This window comes from Amblyomma mixtum, unplaced genomic scaffold (genome assembly GCF_055824585.1).
Source record: "Amblyomma mixtum isolate Tamu unplaced genomic scaffold, ASM5582458v1 scaffold_27, whole genome shotgun sequence".
NCBI classification, from domain to species: Eukaryota; Metazoa; Arthropoda; class Arachnida; order Ixodida; family Ixodidae; genus Amblyomma; species Amblyomma mixtum.
Genome location: NW_028317724.1, coordinates 541,179 through 565,697, shown reverse-complemented (window position 1 = coordinate 565,697; position 24,519 = coordinate 541,179). Strand labels below are relative to the sequence as shown.

The 24,519-nt window shown below is 48.1% G+C and overlaps 1 protein-coding gene across 1 annotated transcript in view; it reads left to right on the top strand.

Annotated features, from left to right (window-relative positions):
* Positions 1–24,519, top strand: part of LOC149324520 (large subunit GTPase 1 homolog) — a 63,983-nt gene that overhangs the window by 25,625 nt on the left and 13,839 nt on the right. The window contains exons 7-9 of the mRNA XM_089565459.1: positions 6,129–6,210; positions 10,789–10,837; positions 14,865–14,971. Of these exons, the coding sequence (XP_089421585.1) occupies positions 6,129–6,210; positions 10,789–10,837; positions 14,865–14,971 (238 nt within the window). The remainder of the gene's footprint in view (positions 1–6,128; positions 6,211–10,788; positions 10,838–14,864; positions 14,972–24,519) is intronic.

The following is a 24,519-nucleotide window of genomic DNA, read 5'->3' as shown; positions in this document are numbered from 1 at the left end:
TCAAGCCCACTTATAACAATATTCAAGTGCCATGGAAATACCATTGTTATAACCAATAATTGTTATAACAGGGTTGTGCCGAAAAAAAGAAAAGATGACAAACTTCAGAGCATTTATTCACAGTAAATATCCGGAGGGGTTTGATTGTTCTAATGCCTGTAAAAGAGCTCGTTAATTCGAACTTCAGGGAACTGGAACAATGTTCACCGTTACCGATGACCAAAGCACCGCCATCACTGCGCCACCGGGAGCTTCGCGCACCTCCACGTCACAGGAATCAAGCCAGCTTTTTGGAAGCTATTCTTATGGGAAATTCAAGAAGCATGCAGAACTAAGGGTGCGGTGACAGCTGACAAGAGAAAAACCGCGCTGGCTGCACGCACGCGCACTGCACCGACTGATTGGGGGTACGCATGGCGTGCGTAGCCAATGCAGCAGCTCTCCTGACGCAATGATGCCTGCCTCTTTTGCTTTCGTGGCGTTGCTGCGCCAGCTTAGTCCATTGGTCAGCCCCACATGCGCACGCTTATGTGTTGTAAGCAAGGTTTTTAGTAAAACGAGCTTCTGGGCAAGTTGGTTACTTTGCTTCCACATCACTGCAGCGTAAAGAAGACGAGCACAAAGGAAGAAAACACTTACGACACGGACAAACGCTGCACTCACAACTGAATTTTATTTCGCCATCAATGGGAAATATAAAGATTCCGCTGCTAATGCGCGCGCAGGAAAGTACACATGCCATGAATAACAAAGATACATGATACATCAGATACATCTTATCGTGTGGCAGAGAAAAGATCACATTCCGCTTTGTACAAATGAATAGAGGTATCGCTTACACAAAATTCACCCTTTTTCTTTATATGGTACGCTTCTAGTAGTTCACGTGCAGTTTGATCTTTGCTTTTTCCTAGAATCTTTGCACCGTCAAAATGAGGCGAACAATCCTGGCAAGACCTGCAATGTTTTACTAAGTTAACATCTTCATCGTTCTTAAAATTCCTTTCATGCTCCCTCAATCGATCATTGACACATCTGCCAGACTGGCCGACATAGGCTTTTCCGCATGACAGTGGAATTTCATATACCACTCCTGACTGGCACTGTACATGGGGCGTGGTATGCTTTTTCCCGCATCCAGATTTTGTAGCCTCCTTACCGGAGATACGAGGGCACAGTTGGCCAAGCTTTTTCGGAGCCGAAAAAACGAGTGGCACCCCAAACCTATTCGCTACTTTTTTCAAGTTATGCGAGACTGCGTGCAGGTAGGGGGCAACTTCCGGACGCACAGTGCGCTCAACTTCCCTCGTCTTCGTGGACGTCGTGCTCTTCTTTACCTTTTTCAGGAGGGTTTCGGCAACAGCCGTCACGATCGACTGAGGGTAGCCCGAGTCCAATATTCGTGCCAATTGGCCGTCAAAGCTGGTCTGCATTTCATGTTCGCACGATTTATCTAGTGCAGATTCTAGGCATAAGTTCACAATGCTTCTCTTTATTATTTTAGAGTGTGCAGAATCATATGGTAAAAGTCGTTTTTGCACACGTGGAGAGTACCGCCAACACACGTGATCCCCACCGAACTTTAAACGAATATCTAAAAACTGTAGACATTTCTCTGTTTTTGGAACTTCGCAAGTGAAAGTCAATCCCTTTCCACAGCATGGAAGTCAATCCCTTTCCACAGCTTTTAAACAGCATGGAAAGGGATTGACTTTCACTTGCGAAGTTCCAAAAACAGAGAAATGTCTACAGTTTTTAGATATTCGTTTAAAGTTCGGTGGGGATCACGTGTGTTGGCGGTACTCTCCACGTGTGCAAAAACGACTTTTACCATATGATTCTGCACACTCTAAAATAATAAAGAGAAGCATTGTGAACTTATGCCTAGAATCTGCACTAGATAAATCGTGCGAACATGAAATGCAGACCAGCTTTGACGGCCAATTGGCACGAATATTGGACTCGGGCTACCCTCAGTCGATCGTGACGGCTGTTGCCGAAACCCTCCTGAAAAAGGTAAAGAAGAGCACGACGTCCACGAAGACGAGGGAAGTTGAGCGCACTGTGCGTCCGGAAGTTGCCCCCTACCTGCACGCAGTCTCGCATAACTTGAAAAAAGTAGCGAATAGGTTTGGGGTGCCACTCGTTTTTTCGGCTCCGAAAAAGCTTGGCCAACTGTGCCCTCGTATCTCCGGTAAGGAGGCTACAAAATCTGGATGCGGGAAAAAGCATACCACGCCCCATGTACAGTGCCAGTCAGGAGTGGTATATGAAATTCCACTGTCATGCGGAAAAGCCTATGTCGGCCAGTCTGGCAGATGTGTCAATGATCGATTGAGGGAGCATGAAAGGAATTTTAAGAACGATGAAGATGTTAACTTAGTAAAACATTGCAGGTCTTGCCAGGATTGTTCGCCTCATTTTGACGGTGCAAAGATTCTAGGAAAAAGCAAAGATCAAACTGCACGTGAACTACTAGAAGCGTACCATATAAAGAAAAAGGGTGAATTTTGTGTAAGCGATACCTCTATTCATTTGTACAAAGCGGAATGTGATCTTTTCTCTGCCACACGATAAGATGTATCTGATGTATCATGTATCTTTGTTATTCATGGCATGTGTACTTTCCTGCGCTCGCATTAGCAGCGGAATCTTTATATTTCCCATTGATGGCGAAATAAAATTCAGTTGTGAGTGCAGCGTTTGTCCGTGTCGTAAGTGTTTTCTTCCTTTGTGCTCGTCTTCTTTACGCTGCAGTGATGTGGAAGCAAGGTTTTGCTGGTGTGGTTGCAACATTTCCTTATTTTTTTTTCTGTAATGGTTGACACTCTCAATTACCGGATTTAATTGTTATAACCAATAATGTGCCTTGACAGCATTGCTATAAGCAGTTTATTTTACCATAGAACACATGGCAAAGCTGATGGTGCCATGACTGACCATTGTTATATCCGATATATTGTTATAAACAGTATTGTTATAAGTGGGCTTGACTCTGCGTAGCAGAGAAAAATTACGAGGAACTTTAGCGACTAAAGTGGATAAAGCCGAAAGCGCGAATGCTGCATTGTGCTACACAGTTGATGCGCATGTAGCGATGAATGCTGCCACAAGTAAAGTGAGCGACTACACTTTCACATTCTGTTGGTGCATTAATTAACTGCCAATTAATGACGCTTAATCTTCGCCTTTAGGAGTGGAGTGCGACAGCGTGTTGTAGCGCTGCCAGGGAGCCCACAGAACGCCACCACCCGTTCGGCGCAATGCCTTGCCCTTTGAATGCAACACTTTTTGAGGAAAGGAAATGGCGGGTAATTCTCTGTCATCCACCTGGTACAGGAAGGGAGGAAGTGGGAGAATGAAGAAACTGAAAATTGTATTCGAGGAAAGGAAATTACGCAGTAACTGCCTAACAAGGATGAGCCATTAAAGGCTTTCGCCTTAAAAAAAAAAAAGTAGGCAGAGACACTTAGGACTGCTTATGTGTAAGATGATGTAAGCCTGTCCCTCACTGTATGGAAGGGGTCACCGCTTGCAGCCGGATGCCACACAGCTGGCAATTGTACTTCTACACGGCTTGCCGCACCCCGTCTGATCTGCGCGCTAACTTCGTGAAGGCAATCGCTGCTGTACTGTGGACTGCGCTGCAATAGCTACTGCCCATATGTGCAGAATTGGTCTTTCTCTGCTCGACATGCATGGGTCCCTGGGAGTCCCCTCCCCACATCGAGAGAGAGAGAGACGGGTTTTCACTCAGTGGAGCAAGTAAGGCTTGCACATTACAGATCTGTTTCTACGGGGCCATGCACTGGATAGCCATTATGGGACATGCTCTGGGGCATAATGTGCTTGCTGAATCGTGGGGAAGATGAACTTTAAACTGGGCATACTGCTCCTGCAATTTATTTGCAGCAGCACTTGTGCTAAATTTATGCAAGAGTGTAGCTTCACACTCATCAGACCTGTGGCACGAATGTGGCGCTCCGTGTGAGTGGTGCCGAACCACAGGCGCGACATAAGCATCACGACACAACAGTGACCTCCGTTTGGACCGCTTGTGTCATTGTGAAGACGTAATAAAGCTGGCCATGGCCACCACCTGGTCAATCTGGCCGAGCAGAGCCAGGCAGAGTGGGTGGGGCCTCGACTTTCTACGGTTTGTCGCTGAGGCGTTGACGTCACACGCCTCCAAACTTGAGCTTGGGATCCCTGTTTTTGCAGCAGCTCTAACATTTAGCACTGCATCAACTTATTGCAGAGGCCTTTCACCTGGCCGACATGTGCAAGCTGGCAGGAAAGGGATCTGCGTACACTTTGAAGCCACCATCGGCTGGCGCCACTTCCTCTGTTGCATTGTGCAGAAGAAAGAAAACCATTTTTTAAAGGAATGTCAATTTGGGCTTGTTGCAGCTCTCTGCATTGTCTTTACTGAAGCTGAGAGGTTTACCTCGAATGTAAACCGAATGAAAAAAAAGCATTCACTGGGACTAGAACACGCATTTTATTACGCTTGCGACACTCATAGCACGCCCAATGCTCACTCATTGTCGTCTTCAGTGACATCGCTGTCCTCTTTGTCGCTGGCTTCCTCCCACAGCGAACTGTGCTTCCGCCCAGTGCGTTCGAGATGCCTCACTTTCGGAAGGCCCGCACAGTCAGTGTTGGCCAGAATTTCGTCCCATGCTGTGGCAACGCAGTTCGTCACTTGGCTGCACACCTGATGCACCCGGTCGCTGTGAGCTGGGGTTCTTGCTGGGTCAGCCCGTCCTTGCAATGCTTCCGCAGCCTATTCTTAGACGGCTTGTTGATGGCCATTTTGAGCAGTTGCAGCTGGCTCGTCAGACCTCCGGGTATTGGTACCGCAATGTCCATACCGCCTTCCGAAAGCACAGACTTCACAGCATCTGTCAAGTGCCCGTGGTAGGAGTCATGAACCAGGAGTGACTCCTTGAACAACAGGGCCGTGGCACAGTGTTGACAAACGGTCTCCACCCAATCTCCAACAAGGGCACCGCACCTCCATCCATTCTCACGAGCGCACACGAAGGCGTTTTTAGGGAAAGCCTCTCTGGATGGAAGCGTCCTGCGCTTAAAAATGATGTAGGGTGGCAGTTTTTGCCCATCGGCCGTGCAACACAGCATCACAGTAATACGTTGCTTCTCGCACCCAGCAGTTCTTACTTTCACCCGTTTTGGCGCTCTTCTTATTGACTGTGTGCAGCGTTGCCGGTTTGGCCCAGTCTGTACTCCTTCTTCGGCCGGTTCTTGAGAACGAAGTGCTGGAATGGCACCAGCTTCTCCTTAAAGTCAGGGGGTAGGATTTGGCTCACAGAAGTCTGCCGCCGCAGGCTGAGCCCGGAACGCATCATGAGACGAGTGACCCAGCCCCTGCTGGCCTCCGTGCGATGCCTCAAACGTTTGTGATCTCCCTTGCCTTCGCCTCTCTTATCTCCATCGTCACGGGCATTGCACTTTCCCTTTGCTTCCTGACAAAGTCTGCAACATCCTTCTCCACCTCGTGGTGTCGCCCACTCTTGGGTCATTCGCTTTGCCACCGGTGCACCTTCTTCTTGTCCACACCGAGGTCGTGTTGGGCCTGTGGGTGTGAAGAGCCTCCTCCAAAACTACCTTCCGGTTAAAAGCCGTGGTGTAATGACATCACTTGTTGGCCGCCATTGTGTCTCGAACATGGGCGCTTCTTGAGGTCACACGACGACGAACACAAGGAAGCACAGAACGACGAGACCTTAAAGATGAGCTGGAGATTGTGTCCAGGTCAGTTTGTATCAAAGCAGTATTCTTAATCACACGATAAACTGCACAATCATCAGCAAGAAGTTTCATTGAACCTAGGAGGGTGGGATGTAGGCTGTTAATATTAATAAGAAAACGTAAGTTACCAAGAACCGATCCCTGCAGCACACCAGATATTACTGCAATTAACAAAGTGTGAACTTGTTAACTTGTTAAGCTGTTAACTTGCACAAATTGTTTGGCAGGATTCAATCCACGCCAGTATGTTGGGGTTGAATTTTCCTTGCTAAGCTCTGATGTAGGGGAGAGTAACTGATGGAATCTGGTTGTGGTGCTCACTGAGTTGTTGCTACAGAGAGCGATGTGTGTTGCAGGCAAATGTGGCGCCACTACCTGGACTCGATTGGCATCCAGGCAGCCTTCTTCTCTGCCCTGCTGGAGAGCAAGAGAGGAGAGGTGGGTGGCCTCTGGGAGCACGCATTCCACCCGTGCAGGCCTTTCCTCCTTGGGCCCCCCAGGGGTCGAGCTGGGAAGGTGCCCTGCAATCGGAGACTACCCTAGGCTGCTGTCCCCCCCCTGACTCTTTCCAGAGGGAAACTGTTATTTGATGCAAATAGTAATTTTCTTGAAGTGATTTCTAAGCAGATATTCCAAACATTTCTGGCACTGCGTGAAAAGAAAGCATGAGGGAGGCTTTGTCTCACTTGCTGAATCCTTTTGCTCATCATGCGGAAGCGCAGCCGAGCCGTGCTGATGTCCGTCTCCACCACAGGTCTCTTTGGTTTGTCTGCCCCCCCCCGGTTCAAGGGGTGCACTGCTTGGCTGGCTTGCTCTCTTGGAATTGAAAGTGCACAGCTGTAGTGCAGCCGTATAGCAGCCCCCATGTGTAGGTCGGAGAAGATGTGATCCTTGTATAAAAAAACGTTAGAGGGCACTGCAGAAACCACACTGGAGTCATTGACGCCTCCTCGCCGCCTTTAATTGGTCCTCTTTGCCTCTAGTTGCTCCTCTTTGCCACTATATTGATTGTGACATCGCGTCTGACAATCAAATCACAAGTTCACCTTAAACCACAGTTAATGCACCCAACTCTGTAATTAATGTGTATTTAATTCACAATTCATTTTCACTCAGTTCACATTTGATGCAATTAATCCATTTAAGGCACTATAATTAATTTAATTCTAAATTAACTAATTTAATTAGGAATGGATTTACTCCAATTCATCTTTAATTCATTCCAATGCATAACTAAATCAGATTGTACCAGATTAATCCACATTGATTTATAATTAATTCATCTTAACCACTCTAATGCACTGCAATTCATCTTCTTTTACTACTGGCCTTTGTATAATTTGTTATTATTGATTAGATTTCGATTAACTTCAAAGCCTCCATTGTGCCACCTCGGTATTCATTTCGGTCATTCAAATTTTGCGCCATGGGTTGGCTTCTCCCACCTTTTCGGTCACGTGGACCAATCACATGGTACTTCACATGGTGTGTCACGTGGCACTGCACTTCCGGCGATTCAAATTTCGCGCCACTCCCAGCCCACTTTGGGTCACTGTTTTGGCTTTGATTAACTAACTATTGATCCTGTCGGCAGCACAAGTTTTGCGCCGCATCCTCACATCATCGCCCTTCGATCATAACCACTTTTTAAACTATATCTCTTTCTAGTTTCCCACAATCGCTGCGGACACGGTTTTGATGATAGAAAGCCGCCGACATAGCCTAGCAATGCTTTCACATTGATAAAATGATGATTTTGGCAACCTTTGCGCTGTTCGAGGAAGAGTTAGGAGCAAAAGAATCATTGAGTGTGATAGAGGACGATAAATCTCGATGCACATTAAATTTCATGTGGAGTAATTAGTTAATTAATGAGAGGCGGAAAAGTCAATTAGCCATTGAAATAGCCACGGACGTTGATATAGTGGGTGGATGTCAAAACAGCCTTAGATGCTGAAATTGTGGTACCATACGCAACCAAGCCGGATGAACGTTTGAAATGGATTAAAAGGTGAATAATTAACATTAATTAATCAAACAACACATTGAAAACTATTAATTAATGTAAAAATTAATTACAAACCATTAATTAATGAAATGTGCCAAAAAAAGTGATACAGTGGTTGTAAATGCGGTGGCCTTAATCTATTGATTTTAACACACGATGTACCAGTGAATGATTTTATTAGGTTTTTAGATCTTTCGCTTCACTTCACTTTATCTCATGTTTGTTGGGCTTTTGAGCGCTGTGGTGCAAAGCCAATCTTGCCTTTTTCATCACCTCGTTCAAAGCTGGTGAAGAGAGCGATTGTTTTTATTCTGTGCTTTACAACGCTGTAAAGAAGTCTTGTGTGCACAGGTTGGAGCGCAGCATCTGCAGCCAACTGAACCGCCTGACACCGTTCAGACGTTTTAGGTTCTGTTGCAGAAAAAGTTGAGATTTGATAGGATAGGTGAAGAGGAAAAGAAAAGAAAGATTGTCGGGGTACCGTATGTACAACCTGAAAAGAACTGGGAAACCCCTGTCATGTGGCAAGTGTTGCATTGGCCAAACTGTGTTAACGAAAAATTAAAGGAGCACGAATATAATGTCTCTCGTGTCGCCATCACTGGCCACATAGCGAAGCACTGCAGACACTGCAAAGACGATGATGGCACTAACGTCTGTTTTCCACTGTATAAGCAATGCTCTGTGACAGCAGAGAACCGTGACTCGCTAGCAAGGAAAATAATAGAAGCCCACCTGACAGCTAGGACCTCAGAAGAATGTGTCAGTGCTCCCTCTGTTAGATAAGGAGGATCGTCACTTTGATTGTCAGTGTTGACTTGTGCCTGCTGCAGCGGTGACATTATTTCCCACATATGACACACGCCTGATGTACTGGTGATTTTGAATCTCACGCAAGTCAAGAGTGCCTGTATCCTCTCCAGGCAGTATTTATGCTGGCTGGCTTTAGTTGTGAGTGAGTGCCCTGTGTTGTGTCTCTCCTTCTCTGTCCCATCTGTTGTTATGGATCACTGTGGAAGTGAGGGCATTGTAGCCAAAGTTTAACTCTATCTGAATTGGCTACAGTACTTGGGCTGCCTAACTCCCCGTTATTTTTGCTAGGGCGTCAGCTCACTGAAAATCAAATCCTTGACTCCTGACTGAGCGGCACGAATCAATGCTAGTTCACCTAACAAAGAGCATTCAATGCGGGTTATGGCCATGGAAATGGATTCGAGGTATGGTTGTGGATTACTATTCCCTGTAGGTCCAGGGTTCAGTTCAATGTTCAACACTAACAGAAGGCAAACTACCGTATTTACACGATTGTAAGTCGACTCGAATGTAAGTTGACCCCCCCCCCCCCACATCACAATTCTGAAAAATAAAAAAAAAACTTGTAGGTCATTTAAACTTTATCTTTAATAGTAGAATGTGACGTTACTATCCTGTGGCCTCCGTTTATCACCAGCCGCTATCGGCTGCCGCACGCGGGAGTGCCCGTGGGCACATTCCAAAACAAAAATGTATTAGTCACTGGACTACTCGTCCACACTTGCGCCATCGTCCTCGCTAGTGGTACCATCGTGATCGCTGCTACTGTCCCACAGCTCGTCGTTCTAACATCGTCATGCAGCGAAATCCTGCATTTTGCAAACAGCCACATCGTGACATCGCGTGGAACAGCTGAAAATTTTGCCTCGTTGTAGCTGCCACTCCTGTATCACTCAGTGCGAAAGTCGAACTTGCAGCCGGCGCGCAGTTCGTTTCTTCGGCATAAAGAATGACAGACATCTTGAACGTAGCCGTGAATGAGCGCCGGTCGCTTACCAGACCTGGAACACAAATGACAAAGCACTACATTGAGAACTTGTGAAACGTGGCCAGCAGTAGTCGAATGCGTCAGAGCCAAAGAGAAACTACGCGTGAGCGCGTCGGCTCTTCCATCAGCTACCGACACTCCCTGGCGCCACTGCTGTTCCGAGTGGGGGTGCCGCCACGATTGGGAACAGCAGCCCTTCCATCAACTACCGACGCTCCCTTGGGCGCCGGGTGCGTGGTTGAAAGTAAACCGAAAAAAAATTTGGACGACGCCTATTAAGAGTAGAACGCGAATGTGTTATCAGGCCGACCAGCCACGACAGTCCAGAACAGCACACAAACTGGTTTATTCCAAGCACCCCACGTATTGGCTTCAGCTAAGAGGGCGCCACTGGTGAGCCAATGGGTGGCCACCCCAACATAATAGGGACATCTCAGGGTCATGGGGCCTACCTGCCACCAATGCTTGTTGTGGCACCCAGCTCTGCAAGGTGGCAGAAATTGGCCAGGGAGGCTCTGGTGCACTGCAGAGATATAGACGAGGGCGTGAAGGAACGAGCTGTGAGGAGAACTTGTGTGTGGAGGCACATCAGCAATCGGGCGGCCACAGACATGCATTCGGTGTTTCAGAACAGATGCCTGCATGGTTAACAGATGCAGCTGGTGAGGCAGAAAGGCCTGAGGTGGGTGGAGCTCGAAGTGCATGTGCTTGATGGGGAATTTTATGAAAAGGGGTAGATTTTCAGTTCAGGGACAAGCATGCATCTACTGGAAAGGTGCTTTAGCATAACACTAGAGCAGTTGTAAGAAAGATTGGGCATTTCATATCTTTTTTGAGGCATGGAAATCTGGTGCTCTTTACAATCAGAGTGATTGAATTTTTTTTTTTCTGACCTTGAAAAATAGGTGAGTATTAGAATTGAGTAAATTTGGTATTTGTTTGAGATGAGTACTTGTAAATTTCAAACACCAAGCATTGGGATGGAGTGAAATATCGAATGCTTTACTACAGGACCAAATATTGAAAACTGCCTACAAACGATGGTGCATCAAAGTTCTTTTCTGCGTGCATTGCTGAGGCTAGGCTGCACTGCCGTTTACGTGCAAGCGCTGATCACAGAGCCCTTACTGACATCTGGAGTGGCTTTGTGAAAGTAGCCAGAGAGCGTATAATGTTTGTATTGAGCACAGCCTCCTTCTCCCTGCAGGAATCCGAGGAAGATGTGCCAGAGGCCCCCCATCAGCCGCAGGGTGCAGGTGAGCTTCCATTCATTGTCATGTGCAGGTGGTTGGGCCAGGGACGTCCCTCGTAGCCCCACAACTTTTTGCTTGTGGCCAACAGAATCCTGGTTTGGTCTTGAAGGATCTCGTGCTCGGCAAGCGATACAATGCGATGCAAAAGCAGTGCGGTCTAAAGACTCCTGTTGCTTGCTAGACAAAGAAGCCAGGGTACCCTTCTGGGACCTGAACAAGAATTCCGGTAGGTTTCTCGCAGATGAGTGCAGTCCCTAACCTGCCCTATAGGAGAGGTTGGATCAAAGTGTTTTCCATCACCAAGCCAGCTCACCTTTGGTTGCACCTCTAGAAAAGGAACTTTAGGGCAGACACATATTTGCCAGTTCGGCACTCTTCTTCATGGTCTACTTATGCCTCGTTTTCCACTGTTCATTTTTAGAAGAGGTGTGCGAATATGAAATTTTTGGTTGCATACAAATATTTTCAAATTATTTTGAGTATCAGTGCAGCTAGTTGAAACTAAAGCCAATCATCGTCCACTGCAGGGCAAGTAAACCCCGACTTAAAGTTCGTCCCTTGTGCCAAGGGTGTGGTGCATAGTGTTCCCTTCACGTGCGGCAAGAACTGTATCGGCCAGACGGGAAGGTGCTTGAATGCCCGCTTACGCATTCGCAACACCTACGTCAACACAAGACTTCTTTGGAAGGGGCCCCTTCCTCAAACCTAGCCTTGCACTACAAAGAATGTCGTCGTAACTCCTCAAGGCCTACTGCAGAACCATGTGCTGCACTTTTTAACGATACTAAGGTCTTGTGCAATCACAAAGGTAAACTAACTAAAGAAATCAGCAAATCATTTCATATTTGCTAAAACCACCACACATGCATCCTCGTTCATGAGTCTGAACTATTGAATCTTGACCACCATGACTGAAGTTGACATCTTATCAATGTTGCTGGTGTAGATCATGCGTGCTCCTGGTTTTGTTAGTCAGTGCCTCTCCCGTCTTCTCTATTGTCCCTGTTGCTGCGCTGTTTGCTTCAAGTATGAAACATCGATATTTGTGTAGTACTCGTTATCTTACTCACTTGGTGGTAGGCCCAGAAGAGAAAGCACTCAATGGAAATTACGTAGCACAGCTTAAAATGGTGCGAGACGATCGTCCCTTCTAACAGTGGTTGTTTTCAGTGTGAAACATTGTTTGGCCATGGTGCACCCTGTGCACTCTGCCACAGTGCAAGGACATTTATGAGATTGCTTTTGGACAAGGGAAGGAGAGGAGGCTGCACGGGAAGTGGAAGCCATAGCGAGGAAGAGCTGTGCACACTCTTTGCACTAAGCAAAAAGCTAAACAAGTTTGCACTGCTCGCGTGCTAGTGTCCGGGGTATAAACGTGTGAGTTATATTCGGACATTGCCTAGTAGGGGTGGGGTAAATCTAATTCAGCTAAACCTCGCCTACGTAACTTTGCGTCCATAGGACACCGTGTATTTGTAGCTTCAATACAACGAAGAAGATTTTGCCACACTTTCAGTGTTGCAAAATTTCATCGCTGGCTGGAAACGAACCCGAGGAAGAATTGCATTGCGGACGCGAGTGGTTGAGCAGAGCGCATGCCGAAGTGCACATTGGACCACGTGCGTGATGCGGGCGTTGCCCAGCTTTCACATGCAGGGCTGATGGGCAGAGGCAACGACAACCGCATTGACGGGGCAAGCTTGGAGGCTGGCCCTTCTGTTCTGTGACATCATTGGCATAAGGGTCGCACAATGAGATGTGTCTCCCTAGTCGGTTGTGAGCTGTTGTGAGGAGTGATCTTTAAAGTTATTTCTAAATTATGGGGTCCACACAGAGGCTTCAGATTGACTCGAATACAAACAAGGACCACCTCTGCAGATTGTCACAAAGTGCGTGCATGCTTGTCTTCCTTTTTTCTTTTGCGACCGAGGTGGCCACGGCGCCGGTTCTTCGCAAGCATGTCGCGACGCAGCGGCAATAATTTTGCACCCCTCTCCGTAGAAACAGTGCAGCATATTTTTCTAGAATGCCCAGTGGATGCTGAGGAGCGACCGCATAACAAACATCTTATGGAATCAGACTTTCAACTGCATGCCTTTGACTGTGTATTGTGAATCTTAAATGCTGGAGACACTGGAGGGCATCCGTCTGATTTGACGCCTTTCTGCAAACACTGTCCAGCGTCCTAGACAAGGAGAACTACATATGCGTTGGCAGGAAGTAGTGTAGCCATTAGCACGCTCGGCTGTGGAACGGAAGGATGGTGGTTTGAATCCCATCGAGCGCAAAGATTTTTTTTTCTGGTCTGTCTAGAAAAAGCGTGACACCTCTGGTGACAACCTTTTGTCGACAACGATGAGGCATTATAGGCTTTCGCCTTAAAATTTCACAGGAAAATTAGTTTCATGGGTGTCGACAGCGGGATAGATGAAGTCTTTAGAGGTGCACACCTACCGTGGCCTGTGTTGTGCTGTGGTTGCTGTCGCTCGTGACCTGGGTCGCTAGCGATGTTCCGGCCCCGTGAAGTGGTGGACTTTTTTCCGGCTGTTCATGATTCGGTTGCGTCACGAGTGCTATGACGTTTGTACTATTGAGAATTTATTTCCGCCTGCTGTGCGGCGGCTGTCCATTAAAAATGCACATTGCACGATCAGAAAACCAACGACTGCACTGGAGAACTGAGAGGAGGAGGAATGGCAGATCTCGCATCGGTGTGGTCACCCGATTACTAGGTATTCAATTTGCGAATTGAATAATTCGAAAATTTGCTATTCGATTTGAGTATTCGCTCACCCGTAGCTATGAGTGAATGTTCGCCCACGCTAGGGCAGGGAAGAAGCTCTGAGGCCAGATGGGATGAGCTTGTAGGAAAACGTTCCCTTGAGGCCTCGTCTCGCTGGTGGAGAGTGCTGAGCCAGCACATCCGCATGCATGCGACCAATTCCTGAGCCGAAGAGAAAAAGAGCTGTCTCCTGTGTGGCTGTGGCAATCGCGCCATCCGTGGCACTGCGAGCCGGCGCCCTCCCTTGCTAGTTGAGGTAACTAGGAAAAAGGAGGAAGCATCGTGAGGAAGCAAACCAAAGGGGATGGAGTGGGGCGAGCCCCCCCACCACGCAAACTCTGTCCTCGCTTAGCTTCACCTCCAGGAATGTATACTGTGAAGTATGTTGAGCAGTGGCAAGAGGGACGGTCTGGTTTTTTCAAGTTTCCCGAGGCCATGTCTGGTGGTGTAAATGTTTTGCTGTGCAGCATGAAGAACTGTCAACCAAACCAGTACCTAGAGACATTCGAGTCAGTTTTAACGGTCACTTACACTGTTTGGCTCACAAATGTCGATTGTAGGGATCCAGAATAACTGTTTCTGCTCCCTAGTAGCCACCGGTGCAGTAGCGCACAGATAGCGGGACCAAGCGGTGCATTCCACACCCTTTACCGTATTTATTCGCATCTAGGCAGATAGTTTTTTTTTTAAAAACGTGGTGTGAAACTCTTAGGCCGGCTTAGATTTGAGTATTGTGTCGTTGTATGCGTGATGAACTCTGTGCTTGTGCTGCGACAACGAGGGCCTTCCCGAAGAAAGGCCGCCACCCTCAAGCGGAATCAGCACTGGTAGGCCCTTGCAGTGACCACACAGGTGCTGCAGGCCAAAGCTGGCAAGGGAGCGAGGCATTCCACGGGAAATGTGCGAGCTAGCTCCATCAGACTGCATTAAGCATGCTTTGCTAGGAGTTGTAGCTGGCTGCAGCCAGGCATGGCATCCTGGAAAGCTTCGTCTAAGTGAAGCATTTGCAATGCACTTGATGTCACAGAGGACAGCTGTGACGAGGACGACTGAGCAGGTTTGAGGAGATAAATGCAGTTTGTGCGCTGCCACCCAATGTCTTATTCTCACTTGTCTTTTTGGCCGGCTTACATTGAAGAAAATTTTTTAAAATTTTATTTATTTGGCCTTCAACTTTCGGGTGTTGGCCTACATTCTAGTAATTTGCCACTGGTGGATGATGAAGGCCCTGTGGCTTGCATTGTGCAGAGGCATCACCTGGGGGAGCGATGTGCAGCGCAGAGGAGTTGCTGCACCTGTTCCGCACTGTGCACCCAGAGTCTAAGGAGCTCACTGGCAAGACTGTCATTGGACTGGTGAGCCTTGCTTTTCCAAATGCTCATACTGCGGGTAAATATTAGGCATAACGTTTTTTTCGGTTTAAAGTGAGTTCCAAGTGAATACAGGTGAACCAGGATATATCAAACGGGGATCGCGGACAGTTGGACATATAACAACTGGCAATTCAAAACCTTGTCGGTGACCTAAAAGCAAGAATAAATCGCACTTGCTGTGTAGTACACAGTGTGGCAAATGTGTTGCTGGGCCTGCCTAATTATCTTTGCCATACGTCACTGTGTTTACCGTACGGCGGCACTAAAACTGGCTAGTGATGCCCACTGGCATGCTGGGAGCGCACTGCTTGCTGAGCGTCACTGTGGGCTTCATGTCTGTTTTGCAACTGTTTATCATCTAATAGAATAATCGCTCATAAAAATTAAGGTGAGGGCCCCCGCCAGTTAGGTGGGCTTCACCGCATGACAGCAGTGTCACCCTCAGGACCAGCTCACATTTATCTCGTCACACCGTTTTGCAGCTCACATCCATTTCCAGCAGGTGAGCCGTCTCTGAGCACAGTTTGGAGAAGAGCTGCTTGCAGGGGCAGTTTCGAATGACTGCTGAAATTGCAGTTCGAAATACACAGCATTTTCAAGGAGACAATTTGTGTGACCCGCCGCGGTGGCTCAGTGGTTATGGTGCTCGGCTGCTGACCCGAAAGACGCGAGTTCGATCCCGGACGCTGCGGCTGAATTTCGATGAAGGCGAAATTCTAGACATCCGTGTGTTGTGCGATGTCAGTGCACGTTAAAGAACCCCAGGTGGTCGAAATTTCCGGAGTACTTCACTACGGCGTCCCTCATAGCCTAAGTTGCTTCGGGACGTTAAACCCCAATAAACCAAACCAAACCATAATTTGTGTGTTAGATATAGACAATAATTTGGTATATCTGGGTTTGAGTGTGTAATTTTCTTCAAACAATTCCTAAGTGAATATTTCAAACACTCCTGGCCCACAGGAAAGGTTGAATGGCACATTCAAAGTACAGTAAAACCTCGTTAAAACGTACCCGCTTAAACAGTACTTTCGTTTTAAAAGTAGTAAAGTCAAGTCCCCGACTGAGCACCCATTGAACATAATGCATTTTGCATCCGCATAAACCGTACCAGCTTATCGCGGTCGTATCGGTTAGCACGTACCATTTTCACTTTTCGTCGCACTCGCGCGTGACGAATTCACGCCAGTAGCACCGACCCAAAGGACGGTTCGGCTAGCGGCGCAACAATCTTCCCTAAATACCGCCGACGGGACGGCAAGCCACACAGCTAATGAGAAATTGGCGCCAAAGTTGGTAATCATACAACTAGCGCCATCTTTGGGTGTTTTTTGCCGCGGCAGCAATAACCCGTGGCCTCCGCGACGGCGAGCCGCCGGAGCTGATCGCGGAGGCCATAAACTACCGCAGTGGTAAGAAAAACGCACTGATCTCCACTAGGGGAGCTGGATGCCGCATCGGGCGATCGAAAGTGAAGCCACCGGAAGTAAGTGGCCTTGTCCCGGAAGTCAGCCTTTGGCAGTGCATGAAATCGGACCTCAGCACGGTTTTTCAGTTCCAGTTTTGTTTTCCCACTTAGCATTTCGTCTTTTCGCCGTTCTCGTCTTTTTCCATGACAATGCCTTCCTGTTGCGCCGTCAACTGAGCGAGAAAACCAGCGGAATCTTCGGGAATGGCGTTTCAAAAATAAGGGCCCATTGCATCTCAATGGGACTACAGTAGCAGACGACAGGACGCCGCTACGCACAGCAAGTATGGAGCCTCGTCTACTCGGCTCGGTGTCGTCTCGTTTGCCTAGCTTCGCCAACTGTGCTCTTTACTGCGATGCTTGTTCCCATGCTCAAGCCCAAGTTATGCTATCAATGGGGGATAAATATAAGAAAGAATAGACGAAAACCTTCACCAGGCAGCTGACATTGCAGTGACAATTTTTCCGAATAATGTTTAGACAAAACCGGAGCGACGGCTAGGCTACTATCTGGTGAGGTGTCGACGGTGTTCGGTTGGTTCACATTAGCGCCTCCAAAAGGTATGGCACTGCTTTTTCGACGGAGCGTGTCATGTACTGTTTCGTATTGTAGCAAGTTAAGCCTGAATGGTCTTTAATTCGTGGTGCTTGGTGCAGTTGACTTCTAACAGCGCTTCTCACGCGCACTGCACCATTCGCCTTTCTTGTCAGTCGTTCCTCTCGCGCTGTGCCTTTTCTTTGCTGCACGAAAATTCGGTTTTAAGGTGACCTAGCCTCATCGTCATTCCACTACTTCTCCTTTACGCTTGGAATACAAGAACCAGGCAAGAACATAGTGTTTAATGCACGTACCCCTTTGCCGAGGCAGGGTGAGACCTGCATGCCTGTTTTCTTCACTTTCGAAGAAATTACAGGGTTCTGCACACAATGCTCACATTCCTCGCGTTCAGCTTGCTTGTTCCTTTCATATAACAGCAGACATCACACGAAAACAACGCAAAAAACTGAGAACGAAAGGGCGAAAGACACGACTTTTTGCATTGAAATACACAGCAGACACCCGACTTCCGGGACAAGCGGTCCAACTTCCGGTGGCTTCACTCGCGCTCGTCTCGGAAAGCGGGAATGCGGCATCCAGCCACCTAGTGGAGATCAGTGGAAAAACGTTGGTGGTAAGTGAAAGCTCGTTAATTCGACCCCCGTTAATTTGGAAAATCGGGTAACTCGACGCGCACGCGAGGTCCCTACAATTATACTTAAGAGTCTATGGGGCGAAACTCTCGTTAATTCGAACAAATTTTGTCGTGCGTCGGTTAATTCGACTTCACTCCGCAGCCCGCAAAGCCGGTGCGCCGAGAGTAAAAAGAAAAAAATACTGCCACGAGCGGCGCTACTGTACTGCTCATAGGCGATCCGTATGGTCACCGTCATCAGCAGCGTGAGAGAGGGCGAGGGAAGCGAGGTTAGCCAGCGGGTTAGCGGCGGCCGAAGCAGCTGGCGTCTTTTTTTTTTGTGCTTTGTTGTGTCGCAGCAGTCGTGCGCTCCTTGTTGCTGTTTTGTTGCGACTGAGAGAAGGGTGAAAGGAAATTGCACCCTGCCTACTGGCTCAGCCTGGCCGAGCCGCCACCGCTGCCTAGTGCAGATAGAGGAGAGTTAAAAGATCAGAGGAAAGATAAAGAGAAAAGATAAGACGCGTGTCGCAGCAACAACCGCGAAGCCGACGCTGGCTGAAAGAACAGATAAGCGGCCAAAGCCGCGCTCCCTTCACCTCCTCCCCGCGCTACTTTCGAGTGGGTAGCGCGCAGTGCCTGCGCGCCGGACAGTGATGAGGACGACGTGGAAAGTGAGTGTGATTCGGGCCCAACAGTGGCAGAGGCTGCGCGCGCTGTAAACGTGATGCGGCTGTTCGCTGAAAAAAGGGGACTGGCCGAGAAGCTGGCTCGCGGCCTAAATGAGTTTGAGGCTGCTGTTGTCGCTGCCAGAACACCGCGGCGTCAAACGAAGATTGCCGACTTTTTCAGTGCAAAATAAAGGCTGCATGTTTTTTTTTCCTTCTTTCAACTACTACTGATCTCTGGTTTTGTTTTTTGGCAGGTAAGTGGGCGATTTTATGCTACTCCTGTTAAGCGGTACTACCGTTTAGTACGTACTTTTTCCGGGTTCCGGCCAACTACGGTTTAACGAGGTTTCACTGTAATGTATCTTTTGAACACACAAGGCCGTTACAAGAAAAAAGAGAGCATGTATCGCAGCTGTGTCAACTTTCCCATCGGAAATTGGGGAAGCCGACCTGCTTGTGGCGCCGAGGTATCTGTGGGGTGTGAGACCTATATGCATACCTGCTAACTCTCCCGAGTTGGATTACATCTCTTGATTGTACGGACGTGGCCTCAAATCTTCCAAAAAGTGGCTGCCACAGCCCACCTTTTTTTTTACTCTAATTTTTATTATTCTTTTTTTTTTTGCATGCTATATGCTGTATAACGTCCTATAATGTAACCATGCCCAGCAATCCAGCTATGTAACCAGTAATTCAGTTGTTATATGATTGTGGGTGCGCTAGCCATGCTAGGCTTCTGTTGGCTTTCCCAGGTCGTCGAGTGAAGTGCGGAACGCCAAACTACTCTTTGTGTTTCCCCGAGTTGGAACGATCGATGGTGCTTTCGAAAGCCAAGAAGAAGTACTTGCAAGTATTTCGGAAATCGTACATGATTGAGTTTCCTTGCTTTTTCAGTTTGCAAAAAGGTGACAAGTATGGATTCTGTACCACGTGCGCCCGTGATGTGAGCGTTTCGCATGGTGGCAAAAACGACATCAAGGTACACATTGCTTCACGAAAGCATAAGAACTATGTTCGTGCTGCAGAAGTGCAGGGCACCATCAGCAGTTTCTTTCAAAAGACAGTGTGATCCATGCAGAGTGCCGTTTCACGGGATTTCTTGAGGAACACAACCTGCCACTAAGTGTGAGTGATCATGCAGGACCGCTATTTCAGAAAATGTTCCCGAAATGTGACGACGCGAAGTGCTATGGATGTGAACGTACCAAAGCAACTGCCATCGTCAGGGAAATGGCTGCCGACGCTGAACGGTCAATGCTGGAGTCTCTGAAATGCTGTGATTTCGCATTCGCTGTGGATGGAAGCAACCATAGCACGTCGCAACTGTATTCCATAGGGGCAACTTACTACGTCGAGGAATCGCAACATGTCGAAAGCTGATTGCTTTGTTTGCAAGAACTCCATGCAGAGGCCACCGGGTGGGAAATTGGAAACCTCGTTCTAGACGCACTCAAGTTGCGCGATATACCCATGGAGAACTGCATTGCATTTTGTGCGAACAACGCCAACGTTATGATTGGGAAAAAGAACGACGTGGCAGCTGTGCTAGAAGAAGTCTCTTGAGAGTTTGCCAGTCGTTGCCTGCCTGTGTCACCTCATCAATCTTGCGGCCGAGAAAGCTTACCTGCTTACCTCCAAAATTCGACAAGGTGCTCGAGAAGAGCGCCAAGCGAAAAGACAGGCTTATCGAATTTCAAGAAATGCATAACACAGAGGTGCGAAAGATTTTGAAGCATGTTCTGACGCGGTAGCTATCGCTGGGAAAGTGCCTGACCAGATTGCTGGAGCAGTGGCAGCCCTTGGTGAGCCTCTGTCTAATGAGACAAAGCCAAAAAACCAGCAGCGTCCATCCTTTCTAGGGTCGCATCAGATCCCCTAGAGAGCTACAGCTTTGGGAGAAGATAAGAGGGATGAACTAGAGCAAGATCCCCAAAAAAGGAAGGAGCCAAGAGGCAAGATGGATGCAACCCCTGCAGAGAGAGTGAAGCTTTCATCCGGGGCTACCGGACATGCCAGCTTGACCCGTGAGGAAAGGCTGTTCTACTTCCTGACCTCTGACGTCAACTTGGCGTATGGCCTTTTCTTGAAGGGGGTGTGGTCCCTGTTTTTGAAAAAGTGAACTGCCAACTTCAGTCCCAGGCACCTCAAGTTCATCTACTCCAGTCCCTCTTGGTGCACCTCCTGAGGGTCCTTATGGCTGGTTTGTCAATCCCCCTGTCATGAAGGCAAGTGCTTCACCACTGGAGGTTGCCTACCAAGATATAAAGAACCAAAAGGCCAATGAAGATCTGGTCCTTGGGAGCAGCACATCATCTGTTGTGGAGAGGCTGCCTACCAGCGACAAGGAGCAGTTCTCTTCTGCTGTTCGGCAGCACTTGGTTGTGGCATGTGACTACATAAGGCGCAAATTTCCACTGGAAGATGAAGCCTTGAAGAAAGCAGAAGTCGCCAGTTTGAAGTTTTTTACCAGCGCATCCGTCAAGAGCCTTGGCTTCTTCGTTGAGTCCTTCCCGCAACTTCTGTCCCAGGAGAAGAACAAGTTGAGAGAGGAGGCCTTGGATGCCCTGGAAGCAGAACTTGCAGAGGCGTATGTTGTTTCTGAAGAGATCCTAAGTAAAGAGAGGATTGATATTCAGTGGTCAGAAGTGGGAAGTATCTCTAGCATAGATGGCAAAGGTGATGCTGCTTGCCATTCCACTCAGCAATACTGAATGTGAGCGGATCTTTAGCATGGTTGAGAAGACTAGAACGGAATTCCGGTCTTCGCTTTCCAACAAAACTCTCGGCGACCTCCTCATGGTCACCAAACCGGACGTTGTTTTGAGCAGACGTATTCTGACAAGTTCTTGAAGCTTGCGAAGTCGGCAACTGCCAGGTCCCTGCAGTCCTGCAACAACACAGAGATCAGTTCATAATAAACTATAGTGGGCCGCAACTCTCACCTCTTTTAAATGTTGTCAGCCACAATAATTTCCAAATTGCTTAACTACCCCCCCCCCCTGTCGTGGCAGTCTCCCGAATTTTCATGTTGCTAGGTTGGCAAGTATGTATATGTGGGGCCTCAAACTGCTGCTAGTTAAGGACATCCTTCACATTTCGCGCATAGGTCGAAGGTGACTGTTTCTTTGGAACAATGAAGAAATCATCTACATACCATATTTTCCGGTGTATAAGACGCGCCTTTTTTTCAAAAATCTTGCGGGTGCGTCCTATACAAGGGTGCGTCTTATATGCGAATTTTTCGGCTTTTTTTTTTTTTTGCGAGTTCAGAAATTACTCAGGTTCATGTTCAAGCTTTTTTCATCGGAAAAATATCGCTACCAATAACGCGGTTGTAACGCGGCTATAATACGGGGACCGCCATGCGCAACTTTTTTAGGTGAACTTTATCATGAAACGGCGTGGACATGGGCGTTCGGAGGGGGGGGGGCAAGGGGGGGCGGCTGCACCCCCCTGGAAAATCACTCACTCAAACCGTGAGTGATGGCCGCACGCCAGGGGCGGTGGTGCGCTCAGGCAAAAGGGTAAAAGCAGCCCCGCTTCCACGCTTTGGGTCACATCTGCGAAATGCCGCGTCCGGGCGCGCGTCTTTCCGCCGTTTTCAAACCACGCCATCGTTAGCTCTACTGAAGGGCGACCTGTTCCAGACATACAGCGGCACCAGCGAGCATGTGTTTCGAGCCGTCTTGAGATGGGTGTCTGTTTCTTTGATCTCTAGAGAGATACCGACACGGAGGCAGACAGTGCACAGGGCATCTTGTTTTCGCCTTCGTTACGCCGGCCACCGATGAATTCTTCAGGAGGGAAGGACAAATCAGCCGTGTCCACCCCCGCTTTGTCGGGCTGCTCAGGGGCAAGCGGGCGTTGAGTTGGCGCCGCCGCCGCTCGCTGTCTCCTCCGATCCACGGGAGAGCGCAGTCCGGTAGAAGCGCCGCTTTCAGAATCTCCGGCAAAGGGGATTAGCTGCTTTTGTTCACGGCGACGCAGTCTCCAGAGGCGCCCCCACACCAGCGTTCTTTGTGTCTTCTGCGAAAACCAGCGCCTTTGCTCAACGCAGCCCGATGGCGCCTGCCTGGCTCGCCTGTCACCTCTGGCTGGGCCTCAAATCACAAAAGCGCCCATGTACTGTGCGTGTCAGTGCATGGTAAAGAGACCCAGGTGGTCGACATTATCCGGAACTCTGTACTACTCCGTCCCTCATAGCCTGAGTCGTTTTGGGGCTCTGAACCCCATAAAAACAAAAACAAATTTTCCGACCGGAGTGGCGAGCGTCCCTTCCCCTCGGAAGTTGCGCGGCGTTCCTTTCACCCCCAAAGTGCGCATTCGAAGATATTGCGGCAAGTAAGCCCTTGCACGTGTGCGCGCCTCTGTGTTTGTGCTTTGGTGTTTTTAGTGGCCGGTTGTCAGCGAAGCTGAGAACAACCAAGACAGCGGACGAGAAAAAACGAGCGGCGAGCAGTGTGTGTGCGGTTGCTCGACTGTGCGGATGCGCGAGCAAGATGGAGCGAGGTGTATGAAGCTGCAAGCGTGCATTTATCTTGTAAATAAGTTTTCGTTGTATATATAGTCATCTTTTGTTTTCAACGTACGCGTTCAACCGTTTTTTCCAATCAATGTGTATGATGAGTGTGCACCGAGAGCGTGTAATGAAGCACAGAAGTTAATTTATCACATGTGTAATTACGCAATTCGCCCAGAAAAATCCGAGGCGCCTACAGTTGCTGTTCAAGGAAGACTGACTGAGTGACTGTAGTTGCGTGTTTGTGAACATATTGTGCTGTGTGCTGGTCATCAATCCGGGTGAGTCGAGAACCCGTATGCAGCAAGACTGAGCACTCTTCTCCACGAAGTGATAGTATCTTTTTGCATTTTTTATTAATTTTAATTGTTTCTTCGTTGATAAACTCCAATGTACCTCTCCTAGCCGCGCTTTAATTTGCTGTTTGTAATTTTTCTTTCATGTGTGCATTTTGCTTAATTTTTATTTATATATAAATAAATAAATTTACTCCGCAAATACTGCCTTTTTGCTACGAACATACCCCCCCCCCCCCCTCCCCCCTCCGGCGCCAACAACCAACGGGGCCCCCCCCCTGCAAAAAATTCTGCGGACGCCCTTGGGCGGGGATGATGACTTCCGGGATCGTAAACACGCGGCCGTATCGGAGGTCCCAAGCAAAAGTAATGTGAGATGCCAAAAGATGGCGACAATCGCTCTTTTTGCCATTGTCAAGACAAGCCAAGACCAGCCGGCATTTTTTTTTAGTCTCCCTTTGCAACTTTGTTTGCACAATGCACGTACTACGTCCACTGAGCAAAGAGAATGTTTCAGCTGCATTGCCTCCACAAACGGGCAAACTTTTTGATAGCACATCCGAAGATGAAGACTTCGAAGGTTTTAAGTAAAAATAAAATGTTATGGACATAAGGAGAGTTCTTTCGTTTCTTTTTTTTTTTTTTGCTAAAACGTGGGCGGGTATGGCAAGAGTGTTGCCTTATCGATCACTAAGCGTTGCTTAAGAACTCACAGGTACGGTGCATTTCACGATGGTCACACAAGCATGTTTAATTAAGCCTCACTAGCCTAACTGGGTAAATTGGGGTGCGTCTTATACATGGGTGCGTCTTATATACCAACTTTTTCAATGACAGCCTGCATATATGGCAGGTGCGTCTTATACAAGGGTGCGTCTTATACACCGGAAAATACGGTATTTAAATGTCTTTATCGGCTCAGGTAATGCTCAGGTGGTCATAATGGTCATATTTACCGGTTAGCAAAACTTGTAGATGGGCTAGATGGTGCATAACTTTTTTTAAATGAAATAATAGGGCTGGCAAAGGCACTCACCAAACGGCCGAGAAAGACAAGGACACTCGCTAACTCTCATCCGTCAGCCAGACCAGCAAATATATGAGGAAACCTTGAATACAAGACATGCGCAGTACTGCACAGCAAACAGTTGGCAAGCCATGGAAACAAAACAGTCACAGAAACCGGTCAAGAAAATTGATTTCCGCCTTCAAAAGCTTGACAGATGTATTGCTAATGCAACTATCTCCTTTCTTCCTAATGTGAAAAGCTTCTAACAACTCACGTGCTGGTTTATAGCGACCTCTGCCCAGGATCCTTATCTCACTCAGCCGCGGCTCACACGCTCTGCAGTTCGCACATGTACCACCCCTTAACGCCCTCAAATGCTCCCCTGCACGGTCACTTAC